At 39.9% G+C, this 15,237-nt stretch overlaps 1 protein-coding gene across 1 annotated transcript in view; it reads left to right on the top strand.

The window, feature by feature from the left end:
* Nucleotides 1-15,237, top strand: part of LOC104028164 (cohesin subunit SA-2) — a 65,182-nt gene that overhangs the window by 33,498 nt on the left and 16,447 nt on the right. The window contains exons 13-21 of the mRNA XM_075716144.1: nucleotides 5,825-5,932; nucleotides 7,925-8,033; nucleotides 8,835-8,952; nucleotides 9,820-9,923; nucleotides 10,367-10,459; nucleotides 10,545-10,634; nucleotides 11,630-11,833; nucleotides 13,296-13,372; nucleotides 14,352-14,439. Coding sequence (XP_075572259.1) covers nucleotides 5,825-5,932; nucleotides 7,925-8,033; nucleotides 8,835-8,952; nucleotides 9,820-9,923; nucleotides 10,367-10,459; nucleotides 10,545-10,634; nucleotides 11,630-11,833; nucleotides 13,296-13,372; nucleotides 14,352-14,439 — 991 coding nt within the window. The remainder of the gene's footprint in view (nucleotides 1-5,824; nucleotides 5,933-7,924; nucleotides 8,034-8,834; nucleotides 8,953-9,819; nucleotides 9,924-10,366; nucleotides 10,460-10,544; nucleotides 10,635-11,629; nucleotides 11,834-13,295; nucleotides 13,373-14,351; nucleotides 14,440-15,237) is intronic.

Raw genomic sequence — 15,237 nt, 5'->3', positions numbered from 1 at the left:
AGAGAGGTGGTGGAGTCACCATCCCTGGAACTGTTCAAAAAATGGGTAGGTGTGGCACTTTGGGACATGGTTTAGTCTAGTCTACCCTTGATTGGTTTAGAGTGGACTTGGTAGTGTAGGTTAATGGTTGGACTGGATGATCTTAAAGGTCTTTTCCAACGTAAATGATTCTATGATTATATTGCACTCATTGAGCTCTTTACATAAATAGTCTAAAAAATACCTAATGAAGCTGATAAATACATTAATTCTTACCACAGTGCTTTGACAGTGGTCAGCAGAGTTAATCCAACTTAAAAGTCAAGAAACTGAGGCTTGCAAGTTCCCAGTGTCATGCTTAGCACAGGAGGCCCAAGTCAAGTAGGGGTACATCACTGTTGTGCTTAAAAATTTTAGTCTCCCTTCCAGTTCTCAAGTGGACTGGGAAGGATGTTTCAGTTTGGAGAGGGAGGGGCTACACTGTAGGAGAAACTTGAAAACTGGATTTGGCAAAGGATGCCATGGCAAATAATATATGTTACTAGTTCTAGTGGGAGATGTAGATATCCCATGGCAAGTTAATCAGTGTCAGCAGAGTTGAACTCTGTGATTCTGTAGTGTTAGTTCATATCTAAGTGTGGACTTCAGAGGAGAAATTGACATTTGTTGAGCAAATGCACTGTATCTGCCAAGGTTATTCAGACAAGCCACTGTGCAGAAAAACAGTTAAGTTTACTGAAGGCTTAAATGCTATTATAAAAAATGTTTTCATGTGATTGTAAAAAAGAAGCTGAAGAGAGAGACATGCTTTGCATACAAATAAGGAAATTATCCACCTTTGTCTTGTTTAGTGGCTTTTAGGAAAAACAAAGAAACTTTATCTTGAAGTTGATAGAAGTAGCATATGAAGCAGTGAAGCAAATTATACTGCACAGTTCTGACTTCTAGCATCAGTAACTTGCTTGTAGCAGATTAGGTACTATCAAAAGGGGATGGCATGGAGCTCCTCACAGCTCTTCTGTGATTCCTCCCAGTCCACCACATCCCTATTGAGGTGGAGTTACGGTAGTGCTTTGTCAAGCCTATTCCAAACAAAACAAAAGTGAAACCAAAATGGAACAAAGGCATGTGCTTTGCCCTCTATCTTCTCCTCTTTTCCATCCTCTCAGGTTTATGGTTTCTTGGAAGTTACCTTCAGCAATTTTCTGCCATCATGCACCTCTATTCAAGAATCTTGAGATCTATTCTGAAATAGTATCTTTCCTGTCTGAAGAGTTAACAAGAAAAAATAAGAATTGCATGCCTCCTAGGGTTATGTTTCTTAACCATAAACAGCATACCATACAGCATCTGTTTAACGTGCATCTTCTTGCGTTCTGTCACAGCATAATCATAGAATCACAGTGTATTGCAACATGCTAGTCCTATTTTAAAGTGGGTGGGAAACTCTCTTGTTACATTGTAGTGGCAACCATGTTATCATCTCTCTGATCACCAAGGTGTGGTCTTGAAATACCTGCAATGACAGCAGGGTAGAAAGAGGGAGATAACAGAACAAATTAGCTGATTTTTCTACTTAAAAATTTTATCTCAAACATTAGAATACTTTTTAACATACATTTTTTGGTTGATAGTGCTCAGTGCATGAATAATGTTTTAGAATGTATTTGCAGATTTGGATGTTTAACTTGAATTAATTTTAAATGGAAAATTAACAGATTTCTTTTTTTGATTGAGATGCTATACCTTGGATTACCAATGTCCCCATAATGTGTGCCAGATCTTTCCCTGCACAGCTATTAAAACCAAAAAGAATAAGGTGGCAAAACTTTGAAAAGTGCTTCAGGTGCATTTTTATTTTACTGTTGTGATTTTGATGGTTATCCTTCGTGTAAGCAATAACACAGACGACGAGAGGCGACTCCAGCAGTCATGTCTCTTGCATACAGGGAAATGGAACAAAAAGCAAGATATGAAATCTTGCAACTGGTGCCATAGGCAGAACAAAATGGGTCTGCAGTCTCCCGCTAGAATATCCCAACTTCTTCTTCATGACATGTCACACTGAAGTGCAGAGAAAATGGTATGTCATGACATTGGTATGTGGAAGGCCATGCCTGTTTATTTTTAGGCACCTCAACACTGGCAGGCACTTCTGGCTTAACCTTTATCTGTTGCTTGGCATTCTGAGGGCTGTAAATTTGCAGCAGTATTATTGCTGTATTTGAAGTATTCTTTGAATGTTTGATGATTGGCTTATGCATATAAAAAAGAAAGGCATCCATTTACTGTGGTAGTATTAGTGGTAGTGGTAGCAGGTGCAGTCAAGTGCTGCTACTTCCAGAGGCAAGTAAAACCCCTAAGCACTCATTTGAGTGGGAGTTATGAGTATAAACCTGACTGTATCACAGAAAGTAGTGGTTGAACAGTATGTGAAAAGTCATAATAGTACATACAGGTATTCCCTCCCATTGAAGAAAGAAAAAAAAAGAAAAATCAGGTGCTCAAGTGGTGTCATGAGTGTCTGTCAGCCTGTGCTGCAAAGAAAATGGGATGTTTTCCCCTCCTTTGCCTCTGTGCTATTAGGGAGTGCTTCATACATGGCCAGAGCTATTGCATCTGACCTAGGAAATAACACTGCTGTAGATTAGTGTAACTGGGGCAAATTCCTAGCCTCTTTGAAGATAAAGTTAAAAACCAGGAGGTTGGGATTTCAGAATCACAGAATGGCTGATGTCTGAAGGGACCTCTGGAGGTCATCTGGTCCAACCCACCTGCTCAAGCAGGGCCACCTAGTGCTGGTTGCCCAGGCCTACACCCAGATGGCTTTTGACTATCTCCAGTGATGGAGACTCCACAACCTCTCTGGGCAGCCTGTGACAATGCTCTGTCACCCTCACAGTAAAAATGTGTTTTCTGATGTTCAGAGGGAACTCCCCGTGTTTCAGTTTGTGCCTGTTGCCTCTGGTGCTGTCACTGAGCAGAGCCTTGCTCCATCTTCTTTGCACCCTCCCTTCAGGTACTAACACACATTGATAAGTTTCCCCCGCAAGCCTTCTCTTCTCCAGGCTGAACAGGCCCAGCTTTCTCAGCCTTCCCTTATGGGACGGGTGCTCCAGTCCCTTAATAATCTTCGTGGCCCTTCATTGGACTCTCTCCAGTATGTCCATGTCTCTTGTACTGGGGAGCCCAGAACTGGACCCAGCATTCCAGGCGTGGCCTCACCAGTGCTGAGTAGAGGGGAGGGATCACCTCCCTTGACCTGCTGGCAATGCTCCTAATGCAGCCCAGGATACCCATTAACCTTCTTTGCTGCAAGGGCTCATTGCTGGCTCATGTTCAACTTGGACCCCCAGGTCATTTCCTAAGGAAAGGAAATTTCTAAGGAAAGACAGCTTCATTTGTACTGGAAAGGCAGAGTCCTTAATTTCTACCCAAAGAGATGGCAGGCATGTTCCTGAGCTATTTGAACGATTTAAGCAAGGAATTTTTTTTAAATAGAGACACACAGATGTTGCGTTCACTATTTCCATGGATGTGCTAAGAAGAGAAAACCTAAAATATAAAGAATAAAAAATACAAAGATTAAAAAATGGGTACATTTGACTGGCACGTTCATACAGGAAATTCCATTTAAGCATAAGAAAAACGTTTTTTACTGTGGGGGTTGTCCAGTACTGGAACAGGTTGCCAGAGAAGTTGTGGAGTCTCTGACTATATAGATAGTTAAAACCTGACTGGACACAACCCTCAGCAACCTGCTGTAGCTGATCCTCCTCTGAGCAGGGGGCTGGACTAGATGTTTTCCAGAGGTGCTGTCCATCCTCAGCTGTTGTGTGATTCTGTGTTGGCCCACTCTAGATCACGGTATGTTTGTATAGAAATTTCTTCCTTTTCAACCACAGTTTTTTAAAAATATATAGAGAGAAAATGACAAGGGCAGCTTCAGAGAAACTTGTGCTTTAAAAGAACTAAATAATACATTGACATTAAACAGAATGAAAGAAACCTTGTCAGACTGCTAGTTTATTTCAGTAAATTCCCCATAGCCTTTTAATGTAAAGACTTGCTATATCATGTATTTTTAGTCCTGTAAGTGCAATTTGTTGTCAGTCTTTGTCTTCCTCTCACTTGTTAAACTTGTAGAAGTTGATGGCTTCACAGGACACGCCAATGCTTATTCATGTACTCTAATGCACCATGTTACCTCCTTCAATTTCTTACTGTTTAACCTCAATAAACATGTTTTTACTCTATTTCCCCAATTTTGTAGATGGCCGAATAAGAGTCACATAAATGTTTTCCTTTATGCCGATTTCACAATATATACTCAGAGCACTTTCTATATGGCCTATTACTGCAAATATATACTCAAGGGAATTGCATGATAAGAGGCCACCAAAAGCTGCCTGAAGTATGTAAGGCAACTTTTCTTTTTGGTTGAGGGCAAGCATTATCTTGAGAGATTGACCCATCACTTTTGGAGACATCAGCACTTCATTTAAAGACCTTTTTACTGTTCCGGTGACCATTGTAAGCAACCTTGGAAAAAAAATGTGAAAAATTCAAGTGATACATGAGTAAATACATTGTAAAGCTAAAATTCATGGGATATCAGCTTCTATAAATGAGAGGGTATTGGCTTTGAGAAATGAGTGCTGTCTTCTTTTGGTTTTCCCCCCCTACTAATTTTAAATCCCAGACAGTGCTAAAAAATAGTTGCAATGGACACTCCAGTGATACTCTCATCTAATGTGAGCTCACTTTTTTTCAGTCAGCTTGGAGGATGTTTTGGGGCTTTGTGACTTGGGAGGATGCTAAAGGATGCGACGGGTTTGGAGACAAATAGGCAAGCGTAGGTAGGGCTGCTAATTTTTGTAAGACATCACTCCCAGCAAATGAAGAGCATGAATCCTCAATTTTAGAGAAGGTATTGGACCACCGCTGTTAATGGTTTTGAACTGTTACTACCTGAGGACCGAGTGCAGTAATAAAAAAAAAAACCTTTCCCCTCACCTGGCTGTAGTAAGTGTAAGGATCTCATATGTTGCTCTTTCATTCTCTGAAGTAGCTTGGTCCAATGACATTGCTATGGCAGTAAGAAGCAGGCATTTTGAAACTGTAATCCTTGCTTTGGGCTTCACTTCTCTGGTATCTCTTAGGTGGGTTACTCAACCTTGATGCTTCAGTTTCCTTTTTGTAAAAGATTGATATTAATACCATTTCTACCTCCCACAGAGTGTTCTAGGTTTACTAGTTGGCATGTGGTATTCTCAAGATGTGTAGCTGAATGAAAAAAATTGTGACTTTGAGTGTGTTTGTGCAGATAGGTCACAGTCAAAAGCATGCTATCAAGAATGTGTTTTGATTTCTTTTTACATGTGACTCTGTATAAGCCTAGTGTAATAAAATATAGGTTTTAAAATGCTGCAATAAATCATTTAAAAAGAATTTGTATTGCAAAATGAAGGCTTCTTCTTGTTTATTATCTTCTGTGGTGAATATCTAAGCATAAAGTAGAGGCATGACTTTCCTATTTTATTACTATTACTCTTTTTACCATGACCGTTAATCAACCTTAATTATACTTTAAATTAATGTTCATGTCCATGCAATGGGCCTGATTCATCATGGCTTGCACAGACCTCTGTTTCTCTACAAAGCGAGTAAAAGAAAGCTGCTAATTTTGTTTGATAGCATTTTTAGATATGTCCTACAAAAATGTAGCTGTGTAAACAAGTTGCACAGCTATGGAGAATCAGGTCTAGTAAAAGCTGGACATAGCATGGATAATATTCTTTGCAGATAAACCTGAACTATAACTTCCGTTGTTATTTTTGCCTAGGAACTGCGAGGATGTGTTATCAGCTGAAGACTGTGAAACATTATACCAGTTTGTTTATACCGCACACCGTCCACTTGCAGTAGCAGCTGGGGAATTCCTTTATAAAAGGTATCTCTGCCTGCCTGCCTGCACGCCTACTTCTTGCATATTCTCATTTGTTTCAGAATGAGGGTGGATTTAAAAGGGTCATTAAGCATTCATTTTTCTGCTGGAAGCGTGTACCACGAGGATAGTAGATGTGCTTTCTTCTGCTGAATCAGAAGAGAAATGCTGTCTGGGGGTAATCATTTGTTCTCCTGCACGGCCCTGGCACAATAGGCATGAGAAAAGTTGCAAGACTAACACAGAGAATATGAAACAACTGACTGATCCACAGATGCCATGCTATGTTGAGAGCATGCCTCCTTTCTTTCTACTTTCTTTTCCTGTTGCTTTGCTTCTTACAAGCTAATTCATCACCTGGCATCTGCTGGATTTCCATAGCTTTGGTGTTGGGTGATTAATCACAAAAATGGCCTCCTCTTCTCCCTTTGGAAGTTGCCTTATACGTTGTAAAGGCTTTGAATAATGAGAGATGCAGCAGATTAAAAAGCCCTCCCAATTTTCTGTCAGGTTAATGAAGTACAGGGTTTATCTTCCCCAGGAGGAACTCTTATAAATGGGCTTCTTATAACAATGGTTGCATGAAGTGAATGGAGTTGGCGTGCTAAAAAGAGAAGAAATAAATATTCTGTCTCTACGGCAGAGAGAAGTAATTTTGCTTTAAAAAGAGGAATGAACATAAAAATACTTTGGCAAGACTTTTGTAGGGAAAAATTCAGAAATAATAATGATTTGTGTTTCTCACATGTGCAGAATCTCCTCCTAGCTGTCTCCTCCTATCTAGCTGAACTGCTGACATTCTGGGGTTTGTGGAGACAAGTCCAACAGAAAGACAAATGAAGATAAATTTCTGTTTTGATGAGTCTTCTATCACATCTGCTAGTCTTACTTAGTCTTTTGTGTTGGTCCTAGCATTCTGTCATAAATCGGGTGTTTTTCCTCTCAGAACACTGCTGCTTTTTGCCATTGAAGTGGTTGCCCTGATAACTTTACTTTTTCTACCCAGCTTCGCAGTGCAGTGTGGACACTTTGACCCTGTGAACATCATCCTTGTTCTTGTTTGCCCAATTCTTCTCTCCAGCGCTTTTGCCAGCATAAAAATGTTCATTCTAGTGTGATAGAGATGTTAGTGACACTGTCCTTTCCCTGGTCATACTGGTAGAAGTTTTAGTATAAATGCTTATGCTTTTTTTTTTCCCCATTCTTCTTGGTTTGCATGAAATCTCCTCAATGTCTGCATTTTTAACTTAGGTTACTTACTTAGCTGGCATAAATTATACCAGCAGAAGCACTTTCTGAAAGTTTAAGCTTTTACTGACATTGAGTAGTGTGGTCCTGCTCTTAAATCCAAGCCATTTGGGCCTTCCATTAATCTGCAGGGATGGCCTTCCTGTATTTATCTTGGGATTAGCACTTTTTGTGAGCAGTACAATCACACTCATTTTGGCTAAAGAGGGTAATGGAAATTGAAGTGTTATATTGTGCTTCATACTTTAGGCAGAAGAGGAAGAATGGTTTTTCCACTGTATTTGTGAAGTTGAGTAAATTGCCTCCTATAAATGCAAGATATTATGCTTTCTTGAAGAAGCTTCAGTTCCAAAATGCACCATGATGTGAATAATGGTTGGGTAGTAATATCTCTACTCTGTTGTTAAGGTTTAAATTCAGCCCATTGCAAGCCCCTTTTCAAGCATAAGCAAATACCTACCTCATTATACGTTCAATGCTGTGGAATCCGCATCTGTTGTCCAGAAAGCTGGCAGGGTACCCGTGAAACTGTCAGAAATAGTCTCTGCATCCACAGGGATAACAGATCTCTCATAATGGAAAACAATCTAATCTCGTTTCCTTTCATCTGATAAAAAGGTCTAATGTGATTTGGAGTAAATAAGTAGACATTTAGAAGAAATACAGTACTTGACAGAATTAGTGTTACATTGGCAAATGTGTATAAGGAGAATATGGCAGAACTGGACTGACTCCCTTTTCTGTTGGCAGGCTGCTTAGTCATGAGGGAGATGAAGAAGTTCAGCCCAAAGGAGGAGGGAAGTTTGGGGCAAGTACTGACCAGTTGAAAAGATTAATACGTTTTTTCCTGGAGAGCGAGGTGAGGAGAATAGTCCCTTCAGTAAGCCTTTTAAATCCAGGGTTTCATGTTAAATCAACTGTTGGCTTCTTTTTGAAAGCTATTTCTGGTGGTGAGCTCTGAAACATTTGGTGTTTGGGATGTTGTTGCTCTCTAGGATGAGTTTTTAATGAAGACATTTCTGTTCTGTTGTATTAAAACTAATTTACAACCATGCTAATGGAGAGAATCAGCGCTGACAACCTGAAAGACTAATGCCACTGACTGATGTGTTTTGGTATGTGTCTTTTTGCAGGCAGATACGGGTTGCTGTACCATGGCTCTGTGGTGACTAAGAACCGTGTAGTTTTGCTGAGAGTTTTATGAGCTTAAGTGCTGTGCTTCACTATTTGGCTTTTGGAGTGGTGCAGACCTGTGTGTGGCCAAAGTGTCTCAGGCACAGCAGTTTTGAGTCTGTCTGTGAAGAATTTCCCAGACATTGCTTAAAATGTTGACTCATTTCTAGTCCCAAGGTTGGATTTTTAGTTGTTATGATCAGCAATATAAAAGCAATACAGAAGCTAGTTTTAAAGAGATTACTTAAATTACAAAGGTATCCTAAAAAGAGAAAAGAAAAGCTTTTTTCCTACTTTTCCTGCTTTGTATCAGATTGAAGACATGGTGTTTAAATGTTCTTTAGCCTCCACCTAAATATGTTGGAATACTGTGTGTGAATATATGTGTGAATGACAAAGCTTTGCAACTGGAAAATGGGAGAAGAACATATGAAGCTGTATTTCTTTTAATTATTTGCTTCTATAAGCTTGTGTTTTTAATCCCTAGCTACACAAACATGTTGCATACCTCATAGACAGCTTGTGGGACTGGGCAGGCAAATTCCTGAAGGACTGGGAGTGCATGACCACCCTTCTATTAAAAAATGCTGAAGAAGATGGAGAAGGTGGGAAAGCAAAGAGCTTAGTTTTGTCTGAATTAATCTCTTGATATTGTTTTTTGAACTTTGCCTTCAGTTAGTTTAGGCTCATTCCATACTGCAGTATCCTCTGATCCCAAATTGTGGTCGCCAAGGGCCACAAAGCAGATGCAGCTCAGTGCACTGCCAATGTGATATTTGTATCAAGATATTTGTTTTATTCAGTATTCTGTATTTATGTAAAGTTAGTTTAGAAACTTTGCAAGAATACTTGCATAATCAAGCCGTAATGCTTAGGGAGCATTCACTTGTTTTGTTTGTTTGTCCAAAACTTAAGAATCGAAAATTATTAATTGATTGAAGTGCAATATTGTTGGGCTATTGTTCACGCCTGGAAAGGAAATGAGTAATGTGCTGAGTTCATAGATGTCTAACGCCCTAAAGGATTAGTTTTTTGTACACGTATTTTAAAGTGAACTTAAGTAATAGTTGTTGTAGTAGAACTGGAGGTGGTTGTGTGATTGAAATCAAAGTTTGTAGACCCAGTGAGTTAAAGCATTTTGGTACTCAAAGAAGCAGGTTTGTCCTAAACGAGATAGCAGTCAGTAGGAGTAGGCCTTGTTAAAGCTGCCTGTGTTTGTGGGAGCCCATCTGCCCTAAAAAGTTTAGCCCTGAGAGGAATAATTGCTTTTGTGTTCAGTAAATGTAGAAAATAATTTTCTTCAAATTAAAGCAAGCACTCTCCGTCTAGGTGTTTGTTTAGCCACATTGCATCTTTCTTTCTGTAGTCTCCTTCCACAGTTGCTCAGAGGAATGAGTAGGCTTTACATTAGCTGTTGCTGCATCTTCATTTTTATTTTGTGTGATGCTGAAAGGAGACTGATTTACTTACAGCACTGAATGATGCCCATGAAAGTGTTCTCATTGAAATTATCCTCGCAACGGTTAGAGAAGCAGCTGAAGGTCATCCTCCAGTGGGCAGAGGTGCAGCCAAAAAAGTCAGTGCATCTTAGTCTTATTTATTGTCCTGTAATCACATTGTTTTTGCCTTATGTGCTTTGCCAGACAGCATGTTCCTAGTGGTAGGTGCATCTTTGTAAATAAAATGGCTTATTTTTATGAAATGACACAGTGTCTTTTGACCTTTAGATCTTATTAGTAGTGGATGTTGAAGGAGATGGGCATTAGAGGAAAGCCAGTTGAAGCATATTATTGACAAATGGTGAGCATTTTATCCACAAGATATAGCTGTTCAGTGATTTGCATCTAATTTAAGGTTAACAAAAAAATAAAAAAGCATCTGGTTTTCTTCATGGAAAAGTGTCTTTATCTTACCTTGATATGCTTTAGACAAAGGTATGTGAGTTAACCTTGGGTTACATGTAAAATTCCACTCAAATCTAAGAGATTTTATAATTGAAACAAAATGCTTTATCTGCAGATTCTGTCAGTAAAAGAGAAGAAAATACAATTGGAAGATTGTAACAAAATTACTGAACACTTTATTATGGTGCTTCCTCAGCTCTTGGCAAAGGTAACTAACAGCTGCTCTGTGAATGCATGTTAAATATTTCATTAAAATTCCTACAGTGTACTCATATCCTGTTTTTTCTCTGCAGTATTCAACAGATGCACAAAAAGTGGCAAATCTTCTGCAGATTCCTCAGTATTATGATTTAGATGTTTACAGTAAGGGACATCCAGAGAAGGTGAATAGAAATTGGGGTAGTCGGTTCATATGGAATGTATTAAATTTCTGTGACAATGTACTGAGTTTAGTGTGACTTGGAACAAGCAGGAGACTGTTGAAATACCTTGAGGAAGGTGGTCTTATTCAGGCTTTACTTTTTTATTTGGGTCTGCCAAAGAAAAGCTTTAGTGCTTGTCAGTTCTGATATGCTGTGACTGGCCCTGGCAGATAATGATTTGTGGTTTCATGTGGTAGGCCCAGCCCTGGGTTTTTCATTGTTGGGTGGAGAGGGGGTGGGTTGTGCCATGTGTCTAAGCTGGTGCGTCCCAGGAGTTCACTACCAAATAGGTTTCATTCTCCTTGAAGACTGACTCCCAGCTGCTGGGGAATGATAGTAACTGAAAGATAAGAATGGAGATAGTATATCTGCTGATGGGAGAGGGGTGGTCAGGAACAGATAGATTAAATCCTTGAAATAGCATAATGTATTCTTAAGCAGGGATGTTTACAGGGAGGTAATGTTAGGCGAACACTCTTAGGTTGATTTTAGCACAAAATGTTAACTGGAAGGGAGTCAGCAGAATGGCAGAAGTTACCTCCTCTCACTAGGAGTGAAGACCCCAGGTGCTGACATGATCTGAAACATTCTCCATCCTCTGCTGCTGAGGGAGACAACTTCCATTGTTTGGAGACACACCTGTCCTTTGGAAAGGCATTTTTTTATTCCCTACCTTTGTCTTTATTTTTATGTAGTGCCAGACATGTATTGCTAAAGTAGAATTTACAGCAGTTGCTTCATTCTTTAGGAAGATAGAGAGACAATAATAATGAAAAAGAGCTATAAACCCAGAAAAAAAGTTGTATCCTCTAGTCCTGCCCCTTTGTTCCTTAGACTGGCATTTATTTCATGTTGGTTGTATGACCTATAGAGATATATGGGCCTAGCGAAATGTATCTAAAACAGAAGTGGATTTTTGTACAATTTACCTATAATACCCCTTTTATCACTTGCAGCATTTGGATGCTTTGCTGAGAGAGGTAAAAGACATTGTGGCCAAACACTCTGACATGTCTGTTCTTGAGGCTTCCGCCAGGACTTACTATATCCTCTGCAGTGAAGAAACTGCCATCTACAGCCAGGTGGATAGTGCCCGAACTCAACTGATAGATGAGTTGATGGGACAGCTTAACCAGCTACTAGATGGCTTTTGGCAAAAGGTGAGTGTGACTCATTGTGAGGAGATAAACAGACTGTTTCCCTATGAAAAAAGAAGACAAACAAATTAAGGGGGATATGAAACTATTCTTTTCCTGCTGTTTCTCTGCTTGAGGGGAGCAGAGCTTTCAGAGATGGGTTTGTGCCTCTGAAAAGATCGACTGTTTATATTTTAATGAAGCAGAAGTACTTTGGTAGGAGTAGAGTGGGGAAAATAATAAATGAGGTAGTCCACACCAGCACCAGGTCATTTTATGTCTTCTGAATATTCTTGACCTAAGCTCCATAGTTGCTCCATTGCTGTGACAAAGATACGATGTGCAAGAGCAGCTAAGAAGTGCTGTGGATCTGTAGGTGATGAGACTGTTCCCCAAAAGTTATAATTCTGTACTTCTACATATTTGACTGTATGCAAGATGCCCTTTGTGCTGCCACTTTGGCTGTAGAGCTTGTACTACAAAGCAAAAAAAAAAAAAAAAACCAGCTGTCTGTAATACAGATTGTATAGCTTTGGGGTATTTGAAATGGTGACTTTCCCCTTGAAGGAGGACTGCAGAGTCTCCCTCAAAGTTTTTCATTAGTTCTAAAAAGCAGAAACAGCTGGTGGTGATATGAATAGCTTGCTGGCTGAACTGAACAACAGAAGCTCGCAGCTGATCTGATCAACTGTGCCGTCATGAACAGGTGTCATGCCATGGTATGAGAGTTAACACTGGCAGGTTTTTATTGGACACTGGGATATTGTAAAATGTGTCAAGCCAAAAAATCCCCTAACCTCAGATTGGATTTATTTTGTTGGTCTTAAATAGATGTCTATGTCAATGTGGGAGAATGTGTACTTATGAGAAACAAGATAAGTGCTAGACCAGGGATTCTTCAACTCCTTCATAGTGCGATCCATATCTAAATAAAGACATTTTCTCTTGGAACCTCTCCCTTCCAATTCCTGGTTGTATATACCATCTCCCATAATCACGTAGTATACTTGTGGAAACTACAGCAATTGCATCTATGGGAAAGTATTTAATATATTTTTAGCTATCTTTGAATGTGATCTGGCAGCTGGAAGCAAGAAGAGTCAGCACCATGTGAACAGTTAGCTTTCCAAAGATCCCTAACAACTGTGTGAGGGACCATGAATTGTCTGTGAGTCTGAGGGTTAGCACTTCTGTATTAGCCTAATTGCTACTTTTTACTCTGTGTTAGCAAGACTGTAGTCTAGGGAGGCTGCTGGGGGTTTATTAATGACAGGGACATTTCCTTACACAAAATTTCTGTGCAGTCAACATGTTGTTTTCTTTTTACTGTAGAGGAAGACATGGGTAGTATAGTTAAAGGTGAAGGGACTGGGAAGGGCTGGAGGAGAGTAATTCAAGCTTGTGGGTTGGTTGGGAAGAGAACATTGCAGCTACCTTGCCTCACACTGGCTAATTCTTTTTTCTTTCCCAAACTTTCATAATTTAGGAAGAAGGATTTTGTACGGATGCAGGAGAAATTTCCCGGATGCACTCTGCTTTGGGAAGAGTAGCAGTTTTTCATAAGTGAGATGTTTATTTACACAGTTTACTTCCCCATATACTTAAGTGTTGACCTAACAGGTGCGAAGTGAGAATTGCTCTTGTTTGTTGGGTTTAATAAGATTTTTCACAAGAGAATGAAAATGATCCCTGTGAGAGGTGCTGCAAGGTTTAGTTTCTTCTTAACAGAACTGTACTCTTGGATATGGAATTCTTTTTGGACTCCTTACTGAGGTTGGAGCATCAGCTGTAATGTGGCTAAGAAGTGTGTGCTGCAGAGTTGGGATTTCAGAGTGGACACAGAGGTCCTCTCTGTGGTGCCTCCCTCCTAGCTGGATGCTTTTGCACTGCCTTACTGTCAACACTGGTGGTCAGTCTGAAGAGGGTATAGTGAATGCAGTCTTTTTTCCCAGCAGATCTAATCTGCTTTGTTTGTTTTAGTTTATTTGATCTTCTTTTGTTAAAAGATGGATTTCTCAAAAGCTTGGTTCTCCAGGGATTGTTCACCAAGTAAATTATCATGGAAGGTAGTAGAGGGTGGGGGAGTTGGGCCTTCTTCTCAATGTGTCTTTTACCTGTCCTGCATGCTAGGGCTGCTCTGTTTTTGCAAAGAGAAGTCTAACATTGAGTTGCGAACACTCAAGAGTATGAGAAACACTCTTTTAAAGCAGGATGGGGAAATTGTTCTTTAGACATTTTGGGGCACTTAGAGAGTGTGGATAGAGTATAGGAAAAGGTACAGAGCTTAAGCTTCTTTTTCCTCTCCTCACGACACTGCAATTTTGTGGTAGGAATGCAGACTGTAAAGCTATGGACTAAAGGTTGCAGCGTTAGATCATGTAAAACTTAATTTCATTTCCCCCCCTTATAATTAATAATTAATTGTTTAAAGTTCTTGCTGTACATCAGATAAAGGTAAAAATAGGATACATTTAACCTGTTTGGTCAGGTGAGATTTCATGTCTTGCTTAGTGTATCATTACGGTTTCTTTTTCACTTGCAGTGCCCATGATCTCACCAAGTGGAATCTGTATGACAAGACTTTAAGGTTGCTGGTGTTTGAAATGGAACATGGGAGTTTGCCTGTTTTGGTGAGTTGTTAATATTTAACACTGAAGGAGGTTTTTCTTGTTGAAAGCAGGAAAATTAGGCAATATTAAATAATCTTATATATCAATGTCCTATGAGACAGGAAGATACTGTTTTCATTTCTCAATCTGGGAAACTGAGGCTGCCTTTGCTATAATGTCATTGGAATCAGCAAATTCAGGCCATAGATTAGTTTATTTTGGAGATTGTCCAAAACTATGATAATCATCTGACATCTGCATTGATCCTTTGTCATGCTCAGTACCTCCCACTGATTGCACAGTCTTGCTGTCAGTACATATGAACTTGTTGGGACTGTGAGGAGCCCCTTACAGATTGCGTGTAACTAGAAACTGGAATACTTTGGACCTGTTGCTTGCAGTTTGACTCTTGGTGAAGATGGTTTGTAATTGCCAGTTGTCTCAACTGCAGCCTTTTGGTTGTCTGGTTGCCTCAACTCAAACATTGGCTGTGCCAAGATGGAGGTGTATATCCTGGGATTACAAGGTGAAGTACTCTAGCAGTCATGAATGTTAATCAGCCCCCATTTTCAGGAGAGAACTTGAGGTTGTTTGGAAAGGGGTGAAATTTAGCTGGGTAGAGAGAGCCTGCAGACCAGTGGGTAGAGGTGGACTCCTTTAGATGGAACATCAGAGCACCAAGGTTTGGTTTCTGCTCTGAATTACCCTCTGGAGGAGTCTGCCTTTCACCAAAGACTGCAGAGGAATCCTGAGAAGCTAAGCTGAAGTTAGCCTCTGTGAACACCCTTTTTAGTATGTGGTTACTTTCCATTGCACTCG

Source organism: Pelecanus crispus, chromosome 1 (genome assembly GCF_030463565.1).
Source record: "Pelecanus crispus isolate bPelCri1 chromosome 1, bPelCri1.pri, whole genome shotgun sequence".
Taxonomy (NCBI): Eukaryota; Metazoa; Chordata; class Aves; order Pelecaniformes; family Pelecanidae; genus Pelecanus; species Pelecanus crispus.
The sequence above is the reverse complement of the archived record's forward strand: the minus strand, read 5'-3'. Positions and strand labels throughout refer to the sequence as shown.